This window comes from Panthera tigris, chromosome D3, assembly GCF_018350195.1.
Source record: "Panthera tigris isolate Pti1 chromosome D3, P.tigris_Pti1_mat1.1, whole genome shotgun sequence".
Taxonomy (NCBI): domain Eukaryota; kingdom Metazoa; phylum Chordata; class Mammalia; order Carnivora; family Felidae; genus Panthera; species Panthera tigris.
This window is the reverse complement of record NC_056671.1, coordinates 23,445,610-23,460,625: the sequence shown is the minus strand read 5'-3', so window position 1 is coordinate 23,460,625 and position 15,016 is coordinate 23,445,610. Positions and strand designations below refer to the sequence as shown.

Here is a 15,016-nt window from a genome sequence, read left to right as displayed (position 1 = left end):
AGACGAGAATGTGAGAATCTCTTATAGTGTCCAGGGAGCTCCTGCCCTCTGTGAAAAGATGATGTTGATGAGATTTTCCTGCTGACATGCTTCTGTCCACCAGCCATCCCTCCTGGCATGTCCTCATTTGTCACTTCCTAATTTGAGTTCTTGGGCAAATCTGGAAACTTATTTGGGATTGGCCGCCAGCTCCTTGAACATCTATCTGAGCAGCCTTCCCTTCCACTCCAAACCAGCCCTGAGGTTAGTCCCCAAGGCAGGATGGCACCTGTCATAAAAGCAGAAATCCAGCGCCCTTCAACTTCTTCTCTGCTTCCTTGCAGCTCACCTTGCAGAGCGCCAAGTCCCGAGTGGCCTTCTTTGAAGAGCTCTAGCAGGTGCCCAGCCAGCCCAGGATCTGCCACACCTGCTGCTCCCGGCACCAGAGGGATGGGTCAGACACCGTGGGAGTCATCATAGGTGGGCTGGCTGGGGGCTTCCATGGGAGCTCTGGAACTTTTCCCAGCTGAGTGGAGAGCCCAGCCCCCTTCATGTGCAATTGCCTTGAAATGTGACCTGCAGAGAGCTCTCTCGTGGGGTTCTAGTTCATTTTAAACATTTTAAAGAAGTATTTGTCTTTCCTCATCTAATGTGGGGTTCCAAACTTCCTTTGTCAAAGGCACCCTGGGGTCTGTGTCTCACTGTCCAGTGCTGACCTCCCGAGCCCCGGGGAGTGAAGTGTGCAGGAGCCCTGGAGACAGGGAGCCTGGTGCCACCGCCCCCACCCCACCCTGGCTCCAGAACGTTCATCTCCTCCACTGGTGAGGAACTGGCATGCAAAGAAGTGTGGCCCACCCGAGCGCAGGCCCAGAGCGGCCTGCCTGCCAGCCTGCCTGCTACATATCGTCGGTGAGCTGGCCTGTGGCTCCTGACAAGCCACGCGATGTGTCCTCAGCCCACACCACCCCCACCCCCACCCCCACCCCCCCCCCCCAGCCTGAGGCTGCGCTCTGGCTGCCAGCTGGTGGAGAATGGGAAAGGCAGCTGTGACTAGGGGAGGACTTTAGGCAGGAGCTGTGATGAGGGGTCAGCTGCCAGCAGAGGGGCCGGGGGCCCAACAGAACTGAGTAGGAATCTGCTCCATACAGAACACTCGCTGTCTTCCTCTTGCCACCACAGACCAGGGTTCGAGAGGCAGGTAGGAGCTGCGTGTCTTTCTCCCCGCCCTTCAGCCTTAGTCTCTCCTGCCTGTGGCGGGCCACGGGGGGACTCCCCGGTCACGCTGTAGTCAGCACCTGGTAGCCTGGCTGGGACTCTGTGGCCCCACAGGTACTTCTCACTGTGGCCTCAGTCTGTGTTGCTGCCTGAATCACCTTTCCTCCTGGGCCATATGCCAGCAAGCCCTTCCTTAGCCTTGACTGTACTGGGCCTCCTTTGGGTGTTGCCCTTTAGGGGCAGACAGCCCTTTATTTTTTTTCCCCCTTGGGCCATGTGGGGTCCCGTGTGCCCCTCCCAGCACAAGCCAGATGCACAAGCCAGGTGTCCACTCACCATTGGTGCTCTGCACCTGCTGGTGCACAGCCCCCTTCCACTCGGGCGGCAGCGGGTCACGGAGCCACTCCCATAGCACCACGCTCCTTCGTTTGGGGCCACTTTCTTGCCCTTCCTTTTCTCCATGGTTTGGTGGTGCTGCTGTGACCTGCCAGCCATTCGGATCCTTCCAGTGGGGCTGTTATGCAGAGCAGGAGATAAAGTCAGAACCAGTGAAAAGAGGCTTATTAAGTGAGGACACGTGAGGGCCTGGAGATGTCCTGAGAGCAGAGGTGTCTCTGGCAATCCTATGTGGTTTTGAGAAACTCAGAAGCTCACGGAGATCCTGCCTTTTTTCCACGGTCAGGCTGACCTAACGGTGTCCCGGGCTGGCCAACCCCCTTTTGGGCCCCCTTGCCCTGAGGAAGCCAGCCCTGTGTGTCACTCAAACCCCTTAGGATATACAGGGTGGGACTCCACATCTGGATGCTCAGTGTAGATGGCTGTGGCTGAGAGAGTTTCCTTATGTCTCCCTGTCCCTCAAAAGCCTCTTCCCCTGAGATGCAGTCACAGTGAGGGGAGTCCTAAGGCATCTGTAATGTAGGGCCTGGCTCTTGTGTTGAGGCTTTGTCTCCCCAGGCACACCACCCATCCCTGAATTTCCATGACGAGTTACTTTCCTCCTGACCTGTAAATTTAATCTGTAACAGTGGCTGTGGGCACAGGAGCATGGTGGTGGTTTATATAAATGTTGTCGGGCTTTGTTTTTTTTTTATTATTTAACTGCTGTGTGTGTGTTCCAAGTCCGGGAAATGCCGAGCCATGTGGCCACGAGGGAGCCAGCTGGCATCTGAGCTGTGGCAGGAGCACCGTCGGGCCCGAGAGCCGACTCAGGAGGGCCAGCAGAGCCTCGCTCCTCCAGGAACACTTCAGCTCTCCTTGGAGGCGGGAGCTGGCGCGTACCTCCCAAAGACGGGTAGGCGGAGAGGATGGTGGCCTTTAGAAAAGTCCTGCGCCACAGTGGAAGGAAACAGAATAAAAGAGGAGCTTGGTTTTCAGGGACTTGTGCCGAGGCTCAGGTGACTGTGTTCTTTTCAAGCGAACATTTTTAGGGCATGGGAGCTTATCAAGTCAGGAAGCCTCCACTGAGGGCATGGCCTGGCCACAATTATTTCATTACAAGCGCTTCTGATGGTTCTTGGGCTGCCCAGCTGGTGACACTCCGTAAGGCTGGGGTGTTGGCCCTTAGCGGTTCTGTCTACACAGACAGACCTGACCGTTCGCCCTGACCGAGGCCCCACCTCAGCCCCAGCAGCGCTCTGACCTGTGACATCAGCTCAGTTATTCATGTACCCACCAGGCCCCGCTAGACAATACCCCATGGCATTACATAACACTTCTTAAGTGACTGTTTTGTAAGCTTGGGGACAAGCTTCTCTCTCCCTCTTTTCTCTTTCAAATCAAAACAGCAAATCCAGAGTCTGACAACCAGGACTAAGTGTTGCTCGCTGACAGGGCTAGGGCCTTGCAGCCCCCGGAGGGTCCACCTCAGTGGGGAGACAGCCTCTTCCAGCTGCCCTGGGGCCAGGCAAGCCCCTCGTGGGCTTCCAGAGAAGCTCCATCCGTTTTCAAAGATGTCAAACCTCACTTGTTCCAGTGGGGCCTGGGTCTTGCCTCCTGTCAGGGCCAGACCATGGAAGGCTATTTTCTATTCCGGGGATTGTTGTAATTTAAATGATTGTTTTAATAAAAATTCTAAGCTGTCAAAAGTGTCTTGGGCTTCCTTGGTTTGCTTGATGCCCTAGTCACTGAGGCGGCAAGCTGGGCTGGGTGGTAGGGCCGACTCTTGGGGGCTCTGAGGAGACGGGACCTCCACCCTCCCTGACTGCCCAGCACCCCAACTCCGGCCCCGTGTCACTGGTGATAGAAGGATCACCTTTTCCAGGCCGATGACAGTACCCCTTACTCTACCTTCACCTGGGAACGCTCTTCCTTTGTCCTGTGGGCACTCAGGGTCATGGAGCAGTCCCTGGACAGGGTCCCAGTGCCAGTTTACTCTCCACACCCCCTGCCTGTCCTCAATTCCAGACCAGAAAACTAGGGTGCTGGACCAGGCAACCCTTCAAGGTGCCTCTGCTTCCAGGTGTCCCTGTTCTGGGCTCTGGAAGGGGGGGGGCTTGCAGAGCCAACAGGGTGCTGGGCACTGGCTGTGGGACAGATGAGGCCAGCTATTGCCACAGGGCCACACGACTCACACTTGGGGTTGGGAAGCATTGCTGTGGAGCTTACGTTTTTTTGTTCTGTTTCTATTTTTTCAATCAATAAAAATCCTTTAAGACCACAACTACTATAGGATAATTCTATCTCAAATCATGCAGCCCAAAATGAAAGATTCCAGTGGCACAATGTGTTATCAGGACTTCTCAGGGACCACAGTGCTGCCTGCCACGAGTCAGAATACATTTCAGGTCTCCATTGTACAGGCCAATCACGAAAATAACCTATCAGAATACACAAAAATTTCCAGGAGTCGGAGGTAAATACAGTTTTTTTTTTATATATTTTGGAAAGATATGTTTGAAATTGTAAAGTTAGAAAATTGCAAAATTTGAGGCACCTGGGTGGCTCAGTTAAGCATCTGACTTCAGCTCAGGTCATAATCTCACAGTTTATGGGTTCGAGTCCCGCATCAGGCTGTGTGCTGACAGCTCAGAGCCTGGATGGAGCCTACTCTGAATTCTGGGTCTCCCTCTCTCTCTCCCCCTACCCTGCTTGCGAAACTCGCTCTCAAAAAAATAACCATTAGCAAAAAAAATTTTTTTAAATTGCAACATTTTATAGGCAATATTTTGTTAGTTTTCAATTTATAGAATTGGTAACTAATTAGACTATTAGATAAATAATATGAAGCTGCTTCATTTCTTAAAAATGTAGATTATGGGGGTGCCTGGGTGGCTCAGTTGGTTAAGCATCCTGACTCCTGGTTTCGGCTCAGGTCATGATCTCACGGTCTGTGAGTTTGAGCTCCATCGGGCTCTGCGCTGTCAGTGCGGGGCCTGCTTGGGATTCTCTCTCTCTCCTCCCTCTCTGCCCCTCCCCTGCTCGTGCTTGTGCTCTCTCTCAAAATAAATAAACTTTTTTAAAAAATGTAGATTATGTTATCTTCAGTGATTGGAAATTCCTATGTAGTGTGAGCCAGAGAAAGTAATTCATAAATACTGATCACTTGAAGATGCCCAGACAATATTTTTACCTGACTTTTTAAAACCAACCACTGACTGCCAAAAGATACGAATACGTTCATACAGATCCCAAGGTCTCCATCAAGTGGGGTTAGAACCAATAATGTTGCCTGGTATTTTGGTATCGAGGAGACCAGTTGAGTTCTCTGCTTTTTTGAAATTTGTTTTGATGGTGCTGTAAACCCAAAGCTGCTGGCCAGACCTGCATGCTTAATGTTAGCATTTGCAGCCTGGTCCCATGGGGTCCCTGAGCGGCTCCTTCTGACCTCCCTGCCAGCACTTGGTCCTTTGCGTTTGGTCGTCGCCTGAGAGCTGAGTGCCTGGCAGCTGTTCCCAGGGCTGCCCACCTCAGAAGCCTTTGCTTTGGAGGAATGGATAGGGAGCCACCCACGGAGAAGGATGAATCCTAGCAGTAGGACTCTGGGTGGAAAGGTATTGGTGCAACTGTGTCGAATCCAATTTCTTGCACGTCTGAGGAAGAGAAAGTTGAGCCATCTGCATATCCGGTGTCTTCCCCTCAGACAGCCCAGGCCAGAGATACCAAGGGCTCCGCTCCCCTCTTGGCCGCGACGGGGCTCCCTGGCAGCCTGTCATTACTGCATTATGACAGGTTGCTGCGGCCACAGTCCCGGCTCTGGTGGGGAGTCCGGAGCTCGCTTACGGGGAGCCGGCTCAGGGCTCTTCATCAGCACTGCGAGCACCTGAATTGACTCACTCAGAGAGGAACCCTCGCCGTGTTCTCTCCCGGTTCCCACTTGATGCCCGTCTCACTGGGGCCATAGCCCCAGAATAGCACCTGGCATGTTGCCTGTGAGCCGAAGAAATCAAGACATCTCTTGAAGAGTGCCGCAGTCAGAGCAGCAAGAGCCTGCCTCGCCCTCCACTAAGCCGCACGCTCGCTCCTGGCTCCCCCTTTCCTGCAGGGCCAGACGCTTTGCTCCCCTCTCTGAAAAGAGGGTGGACAAGAATGTCTCTGGGTACCTCTGGGGTGTTGTCAGAATAACGCGAGGAACAGATGCAAAAAGTACTCTGATTTCTAAGAAAAAAGGGGTGAGGAGACGTGGCAGTATCGCCATTATTCACGAGCAATAGGAACGGCACGCGTGAAGAAACCAATTTTTTTCCTTCCACCCAGCCGTGGAGAAGGCTAAGGAGACCACACAGCTGAAGGCTTCAGTCCTTTCTGACTTGGAACTCAGACCTGGGTTCAAATCCCTCCTCAGCGACTTGCCAGCCCTGTGACCTGAGGCAAGGGTTTTGTGGGGATTGATAAGAGAGCTCTAAGCACAGTGCCACTTGGTGAAGGTGGCTCTTTATCTGGCTGCTTCTTTGTGGGGGTAGGGGTGGGCAGCGCGGGAGGAGGCAGAGAAAAAGAGCAGTGGTGACCCAGAGGAAGCCCCGGCTCAGAAGGGTCAAGCCCACTGGCGGCCCCCACGTGGGCCCCATCCCTCCACCTGCACCGGGAGCTTAATGAACCTGCATGTGGCCTGTTTGTCCTCGCTGTGTTTGTCCAGTGCCAGCTGCAAAGCCCCAGAGATGATAGATAACCCAGGCTGGGGCTGCATGGAAAGGATGTTCTGGATTTGTCACATTAATACCCGCTGCTCCGGTCAATAATTTACTGGAGGCTCAGGGTGGGAGAGGGGCTGGGTGGGCAGTGCTAGCTCTGCACCTGGAGCTCTTCCCGAGCCTGTGGGTGCCTGGGCTGTAAAAACCCAACCTCAGACACCAGGGAGGCATGACAGTGACCTAATTTTCTCTTATCAGGCATAAGGAAGAAGTCCCCATGGAGTCTTGCCCATTTCCAATATAAATAATGTAATTCCCCCGCCTGCCTGCTAGGGGAGGAAGGGGCAGTCTTTGATCTGAAGGAATTAAGTCAGTAAACAAAAGGGAAGAAGGCTGCGGAGGTGTCTCCTTAGGAGCACCTACTGTGCCATTTGCCCTGAGAGACTGGAGTGAAATTCAGACAAGTAGAAGTGGATCCGTGGGGGTAGCCTCGCTCCCACCCACTGTCCCCCTGGATCTCCCTGAAGACTCCCTTTGTCCCCAGCTGAGCCCAGAGACACCTTCCCAGGACCCCTGCTGCAGGCAGCCCCGTGCAGTGCGTGATGTCCCCCACCCCATCCTCCCTGGACTGGCCCAGCTGCGACCCTGGGCAGTTTTCAAAGGAGGATAATTCTGGGGGAAATAGGTGAGCCAATTGGGCTTGATCTGGGTTAGGCAGCTTAACCCAGGGACCCCGGGCTGGAGAAGGGCACTACCTCTCCTCCCATGGGATAAAGGGGCCTGTGGCTGGCAGAGCCACCCAGACTGTGTCCCACAGAGGACCACTCAGGCTCCCAGCCTGCACTTCAGGAGAGCAGGCCTTGGAGTCTGGTCCCTCAGAGGTTGTCTGCTTGCAGCTGGGCAGCCTTGAGTAAGTCTCTCCACTTTCTGGGCTTCCAAGTTCTTGGCTATAAAAGGTCAGGTTTGGACAAGAGGAACTCTGAGGCCCTTTCTTGTTCCAATCGTCTCCGAATATCCTGTTTCTATTTTTTTTAAGATTATTTATTTATTTAGAGACAGAGAGAGAGGGAGGGAGAACGAGTTGGGGAGAGGCAGAGAGAAAGGGAGAGAGAGAATCTCTAGCAGGCTCCACAGTGTCAGCGTGGAGCCCAATGCAGGGCTTGAACTCATGAACTGTGAGATCATGACCTGATCAGAGATTAAGAGTCAGATGCTTCGCTGACTGAGCCACCCAGGCGCCTCTTGAATATGTTTCTAAAGGAATTCCTCAGGCTGGTCTCCCCAACGCCCTGTCAAACCAGTTTCACCCCGCAGGGAGCCCAGCAGCCATGGGCCGCTGGCCAAGACCTGGGTGAACCAGGTGCCCAGCACAGACAGCCAGGTCCGTCCTGTCCCTTCTCTTAGCCCCCACGCTCCTCTGGCACAAATGATGGAGCGGCCAGTGGTGGTGCCAACACATGAGTTAACGTGAAGGGCAGGCCGTGGGCACCAGGACGGGGCTGGCATCGCCACCCTGGGCTTTCCTGCTGCATCCTCTCGAGCAGTGCCCCGGGGAGAGGATGAGGTGGCAGGAGCCTCACCATTGCACCGTGGCGGCTGCTCTGCCCCGAAGCCCCGTGGGGACCTCCCTTCTTTGCCCACGCCTACATCCCTCCCCCAGCCTCCTGCTCCCAGCCTGAAGTTCCTGAAGCTGAATCTATTAAGTCCTTCATATTAGCCAGCAACGGGGGAAACAACCCTCTTTCATCTTAACTGGAGTGAATTTGCATTAACACCTGGGGAGTTCTGTTTGCCTTGAGAAAGCACATTGCTATTCTGAGCTGCACACGCTGCGGAGTTAGTCGCAGTATCCTATTCTTTTATTAATACGGCTTTTCTCTCCTCCCTCCTCTTTCCTGTGGAAGGGGGAGAGTGGCTGGGGATGCCAGGGCTCCCCGCCCCACGTAGGAACATCCCAGCAAACGCGAGAAGGGGGAGCATCTTTTCCCAACAAGGCAGGCCTGTGAGCTGCCCGCTGTTCCTAGAGGCCATCCGGCTCCAGAGACAGCCCCCTCCCCAGCCCAAACCCAGGACCCCCATTTGCCAATCTCTGCTGTGGCCTGTCCCGGCTGTGGAGAGGCCCGGTAAGGCAGTGGTTGCATAGATGCGGCCCACCTCAGGGAGCTCCTTGGGCAGCCGTGGGGGCCAGGAGATGCAGAGAATTCGGGGATGGCTCCCACAGGGCTGAGGGGCCCCAGCAGTCACTCTGTGAGAGTCACAGCATTATAGGCAGGCCTGGCTCAGGGGCTGCTGTGTGTCTGCCCCAGGGGCACTGCTCCAGACCCTCCAGCAGCAGGACTGGCATCAGCCACCGCACGTCCTGTCAGCCAGTAGCTCATCCATGCCACTTAGGGTGGTTACACCTAGGAGATGTTGAGTCTAGGTTGGGTGTGGGTTGGGCAGATCTTGGTCTTCAGAAGGAGGTTGCAGGAGAGAAAGAGGGCACAGGGGAGGGAACAGTGAGCAGTGACACACCTGCCCTCGGCCCTTCTTGCTTCCTAGTCTTTCAGGAGGCCCAGCGCCTACCCAAGTCCAGACCTAGAATGGACATGCGCCCCCCGTCTCCCTCCCCACAGCACTCATGGGCCCAGATTCGAAGGCTGAGGGCTGCTGAGAGTCCAAGATGAACAGAGGAATGGCCACACCCCCAGACTACCCCCCACCCCACCTCCTGCTTCCTGGCAATCCCAGGAGTTGGGGAAGGGGAGGCAGATGCAGGGCAGACAGGTGGGCCAGGCCCCATCTCCTCTGGGGTGGGGAGCTGAACAGAGACAGGGTCCCTTGAGGACTGTAGGTGGCACAGCAGAGCTGGAGTAGGGGTGGGGGCGTCCTGCTTCCAGTACTGCCTGGAGGAGAGGGCTTGGTCTCTCCACCCTCACGCTCCTCTCCTGCATGATGGAATCAGCTCCCACTGACCACAGGGTGATCATGGGGGAATGAATGGGGTCACAAGATACCAGGTTCTGAGCCAGAGCCTGCCGCAGTGAGAGTTTATTAAACAAGGCCGGCCGCTGTGCCGTTATAGCTATTAGCTTGTTCCTGACTCAGTTATCAAAGGAGACAGCTCAGGGCAGCAGGGGCTGTCCTGGGCCAGGAGGGGATCTCCCAGAGCTCAGCCTCCCACTTGTGTGCCCTGGGAAGCTGTGCCTCCCTCCAGACCATCCTGAACTTACTCCAATGAAAAGAGGGGTGGGATGTAGCCCATGGTGTGCAGAGACCTCCCAACACTGGGGCTCAAGCCTTTGTGGATTGACAGCCGGAGAGGGGCTGGTGGTTGCAAATGTCCCTGAGTGGGTGACAGCTGCAGCTGGCTGGCACAACCCCTTGGGACTTGGGGGTGGGGAGTGTCTGGAGGGTCTGGGAACCCTGAGCCAGCGTCAGCATTCCATGGGCATCCCCAGCCCCTCTGGCAGCCTGCCCGCCCCTACCCTCGACTGGGCCCATGCCAGGTGCCACGGCTACTCTCTCCAGTGACATTTACCAGCTGGGAAGTGGCCACTGAAACATGAAATCAGTACCAGCCTGGGGCTAACCCACTTCATTACAGCCGGCTCTGCTCCACTGGGTAGGTCAGCATAGGCCAAGCACTGCCCCTCCCTGAGCCCCCCAGCTTGCTCTGGCCAGTCCAGTACCAGGCCTGGCTCAGGAGAGCAGGCTCTAGCACCCCACCCCAGCACCAACCCTGTCTGCCTGGGGTCGGGGCCACAAAGTCCCCTGAACTTCCTGCTCTGACCAGGCACTAAGGAGTGTGAAAATAATAGCAGTGATGTTTGCCTTGGCATACTTGGTCTCTCTCTTTGATCCTCAGCGGCCCCAGGAGGGCCGCATTCACCACAATACACACCAGGGCCCCATTCGTGGCGGCACCTCCCAGGTAGATCCTTATCTGGTGGCATCTCGAGGCCCCACGAGAGCCCCCCCGTGCCGTCCCACTGCCCTCATGTGAGCTGGTGGGAGACTGAGGCTCAGGAGTGCCCATCCTACCTCTCTGCCTGGGATCGTTCTGCTTCTCAGCTTCAGAGGAGAGTCTCTCCCTCTGGCCCAGCTCAGAGTGGATGAAACAAAGCCCCCCCCACCCCCACCCTTACATTACCTGCGGGTAGCCACAGACCTTCTGAGGGGGCTCCGCAGTGGGACCAAGCCCAGGGCAGGACAGGTGTGGGAGGGGCTGTCTGAGGAAGGGATCAGATTCTGGGAGGAGAGGCTCTAGCCCTGGCCCTCGCCCCTGCAGCACAGGAGGAATTGGGGATTCTGGGTTGGGCTTAGCTCCGCTGGGGTACATGTGCCCATTCATTCCTGAGCCCCCAGCTTGGCAGCTCCTCATTGAACCACACCCAGCCAGGATATGTGGCCCTGTGAAGGTGGAAAGAGCACAAGTCCTGGACGTACATGTGGGCTCGGCCTGTTCCCAGCTGGGGGTCTCCAAGCCAGTCACCTTAGCGCTTAGCGTTTCTTGAAGCTAGAAAATGGAGTCACTGATGTCTGCCTTGGATGAGTAAATGAGACAATGCACCTTCAGTGCCCAGCACTGGGCCTGGCACCGAGTGTGCCCCGTGACTGCCAGGGAACATGCACTCCCCGAAGGGATGCTATGGTGACATATCCTTGTTTATGCAGCACGTTGGGTGCAAAACTCAGTCCTGATCCACCTGCAACTTCCAGAGTATCTGGGGAAAGCAGGCAGCCCAAACCTTCTTGTCTGATTTCCCCATGCCCGGCACAGAGTCTGGCACTGAGTAGGTAGGTGCTCAGTACGTATTTGCTGAATGCAAGAAAGGGTCTCTGTTTCCCCCTCCGTGGCGTGAGGATCTTAATGCCCCCAGGATCTTACTCCACTCCCTAGGCTATTGTGCTAGCATTTGGGTGAAATGCTAGCTCAGAAAGTGTTTGCTTTTATAATTAAAATGCTGAGGGGGGACGCCTTGACTTCCTGCTGGGAGAGAGTCTGGGGTGTGATGTCCCCCCCCCAACCACCCCCCCAACCCCCCCCCCAACCCCCCCCCCCCCCCCCCGCCAGCTGGTTGGGTCAGCTGAGCTGTAATCACCAGGGGCCTGGTCATCACTCAGCCACACCCTCCCCCAGCCCCTCTGGCCCAGAGGAGCATCCATCAACGTCTCCTTCCCCCTAATGCCCAGACAATGAGCCAGTACCCCCTGAATCCGCTGGCCCTACCACTGGCAGCCCCTGCTGCCTCCTCCTCCCCTGCCAGCTGGAGGAGCAGGGGCCACGGAAGGAGCGCACGGAGCCTCGTCTCCATGAATCCTCTTCTGGGTGAGAGGGCACGGCTGTGTCCCCGTTTTATGGATGAAGACACTGGCTCCCAGAAGCCAGAGACTTACCCAGGGTCACAGAAGTGAGTCCCAGAGCTGTCACTCAAACACTGGTTGGTCTGGCCCCAAAGTCCCCACTTTTTTTTTTTATTTTTTTTTAAATGTTTTATTTATTTTTGAGACAGGGAGAGACAGAGCATGAACAGGGGAGGGTCAGAGAGAGGGAGACACAGAATCTGAAACAGGCTCCAGGCTCTGAGCTGTCAGCACAGAGCCCGACGCGGGGCTCGAACCCACGGACCGCGAGATCATGACCTGAGCTGAAGTCGGCCGCTTAACCGACTGAACCACCCAGGCACCCCCAGAGTCCCCACTTTTAATTCCTGCCACCATCCTCCAGACTTCAATTCCTCCCCCTCCCCCCCTACTGAGCATGAGAGAGCTGCAGACTTCCTGAAGTTTCGGGCCCCACAGGGGCTGCCAGAGGGGTTGCCGCCTGCTCTTCCCATCCCAGCATCCCAGGGACAGCATGATGAATGAGGATCTCGTTGGGGGCAGGTGCGACACACCCACACACCCGCAGACCAACCGGTTGGGTGATGGATCTTTCCTTCCTCTCCCTTCCCCAGGGGCTTAGCTCCATCTGGTCAGGCGCAGCGCCAGGCTGATGGATAGGCCACCCACTGGGCCACCCTAACTGCAGCCGCCACCCACATCCCCGCTGCTGCACGCCAGGGTCAGGAGGGCAGCTCTGCAGCCCCTCGTTCGGTCATTCAACAATCACACACCTAGGGCCTACGATGTGCTGGAACACAGAGCAAGTGAGACAAACCGGGAAACCAGCTGTCACCCTCCAATGTAACAAAATGTGGTCGGGGGGCAAATAAAGGGTGGCTATGAGGGCCAGAGGAGGCCTCTGGCCAGACCTGAGGGACCAGGGTGATGGCAGAGGCAGCAGCTTCTATAAAGTCCTGGAAGCGAGGAAGGGCAAGACATGCTCAAGCAGCTGGGACAAGTTCAGGACACTTACGGCCTGGAGCTGGGATGGGGGCAGGGGGCCAGGGGAGGCGGAGTGATAAGGAGCCAGAGTCAGGTCAGCACTTCCAAAAGACCCTGTTGCCTGGAAGGAGGGGGCCTGCTGAGGGTCTGCAGAAATTCAGGAGCAGAAGAGAGGGTCCCGGTGGTGGGACTGGAAGAGACAGCAAAGGGGAGGATGTGAAAGATGCCAGAGCCAACAGCCAGGGTGATGGCATTAGCCCCACTTCACAGATGATACTGAGCCTCAGTTTGGGGAAGGACTCGTCCAAGGTCACGCAAGGAGGGAGAGGCAGAGCTGGACTAGAGATGCAGTTGCATGATGGCCAGTGGTCCCCAAAACCCCGGCCTCCAGGCCTTGTCCCCAGACTCAGCCTGGCCGGGTGCTGAGGACACCCTCCACCAGCACAGGCACCACCTCATTCAGGGAGGCAGCTGTCCCCTTCATGCTGCCACAGACCGGAGCCAGGCAAGAAATATCACATCATTAAAATGACAAATCCCTTCACTAACTGAACTGGAAGGCCCGTCTCCCTGCCTCAGATCCCTTCAGCCTCCCTCTCCCCACAACCCCCGGCTCATCTCCCCTCCCAGACTGGCAGGAGAGCACGCTGGGACCACCGCCTCGTCCCTGAGCTGACCTTGGGTCTTAGCCCTCCAGCAGCCCTTCCTCCTCCCCTTACCTGTCCCCTGGCCACAGAGGAGCTGGGGAGGCTGCTCTATTCTATAGGTGAGGAAGCAGGCCCCAAGGAGGGGGCAGTGAGGCCCTCCAGCTGGGGCTCCCTCCTTCACAAGGGTACTGGCCATCAGTCCCCCAGTTAGCAGCAGGGGGCTGCCCCAAGTGACCCTAAAGGCCCATCCAACCCTGGGATTCCATGATCCCACCCTGTCACTACGCAGAAGAACAAGTCCAGAGCAAGCCTAACATTCCAGAATAGGGCCTGTGATCTGGGCAGAGCCTTTCTTCAGGGCCAAACTCGTGTCCCACCTTGTGAGGTGGACAGGGCAGGGGGTGTTCTCTTGGATTTACAGGCAGGAATCCTGGTAGCCTTAGGCAGGCAGCCGCCTCAGTTTCCCCACTGACAATGGGGGGCCAACACTGTCCCTTTTTTATATATATAATTTTTTTGTTTATTTATTTATTATTGAGAGAGAGACACAGAGAGGGAGCACAAGCACAAGCTGGGGAAGGACAAAGAGAGGGAGACACAGAATCCGAAGCAGGCTCTAGTCTCCGAGTTGTCAGCACAGACAGAGCCCAACGGAGCTCGAACTCACCAACCGTGAGATCATGACCTGAGCCAAAGTCAGACTCTTAACTGACTGAGCCACCCAGGCGCCCCGACACGATTCCTTTTGATTAAAGCTGAGACCGAGCTTGTATAGGACCTGGTGGGTGTTGACTGAGCACATGTCTTTCCTCATACCCACTGACATATGTCAACATCTCATCTATGCCCGAGTGTACAGAGAGGCCCACATGTGCAAAGTGCACTGCCCACATAGATGAGTGCAGTGCCCACACTGCTCTGCCCTGGCCCTGGGTTCTTGGGGCCCAGGCGTTAAGACCTCTACATGTGCATATCAGCCTCCACACATGTGCACACACCAGGTCTGACATGCCCACATGCACCCGTGCACGCCCACACCCCCTCACACATCCACCAGGCCTGTCTGTGTACATCTGCGTCACATGCCCATAGCCGTTGGGAGACCCACGTGAAGTCCGTGCTCCTCTGGGGAGCAGGGCAGGTGAACAGATGCCAGGAGACGCCGCCTGGCCCTGCAGGCAGCCCCGGTTCCCAGAATGACCCTCCCCCCTACTCCCCATCCCTCCTCCAGGACCAGCCAGCAAGGACATGCCGTCCGCCCGCCTGGTGTCCTGGTCTCCTTGGACGCAGACAGAGCCCATGGCGGTGTCTGGCGCATCCTGACTTGGCCGAAGCAACCGCATTGCACCCCTGTCCCCCAGTCCCCTTCCCCGTGCCCAGCACTGTCCCCCTGCTAGGCAGCTGCATGGGTCCCCCACTCCCCACCCTCCCGGGTCCACAGTGGGGAAGGCACTTCTTTCAACAATCACCACGAGGGGTCTTACAAGTCCTCCTAACTAACCTTGAGCAGGTTCTTCTCTCAAGACCTCAGTTTTCCCCTCTGGAAAATGGGAGTGAGGTCAAACAGAATTTTGCCGGTCGATCGCTGGATGTGCGATTCTCCCAAAGGCCAGGAGAGGGAAGATGGGGGAGGGGGTCAGGTGGGGAGATACAGGAAGAAGGAAGCAGAATTTTAGGGACCACCCCTCCCTGGCCAGCACCAAGCCTAACAAGGCTGAAGGTTGGTGATTCGAGCACCCCTGAGTCTGGGGACTCTGCTTGCTGTGCATTCTCTCAGTTGACCCTTCCTGCCACCTCCCA

General features: G+C 56.3%; 1 protein-coding gene across 4 annotated transcripts in view; it reads left to right on the top strand.

Annotated features, from left to right (window-relative positions):
* Window positions 1-3,278, top strand: part of NF2 (neurofibromin 2) — a 79,885-nt gene extending 76,607 nt beyond the window's left edge. For all 4 annotated transcript variants that reach the window (XM_042961584.1, XM_042961586.1, XM_042961585.1 and 1 more), the window contains one exon: window positions 324-3,278. Coding sequence is in view for 2 of the 4 variants with exons in the window: in XM_042961585.1 (XP_042817519.1) it covers window positions 324-374 (51 nt within the window). In the remaining 2 variants the exon portion in view is untranslated. The remainder of the gene's footprint in view (window positions 1-323) is intronic.
* The last annotated feature ends 11,738 nt before the right edge of the window (window positions 3,279-15,016 follow it).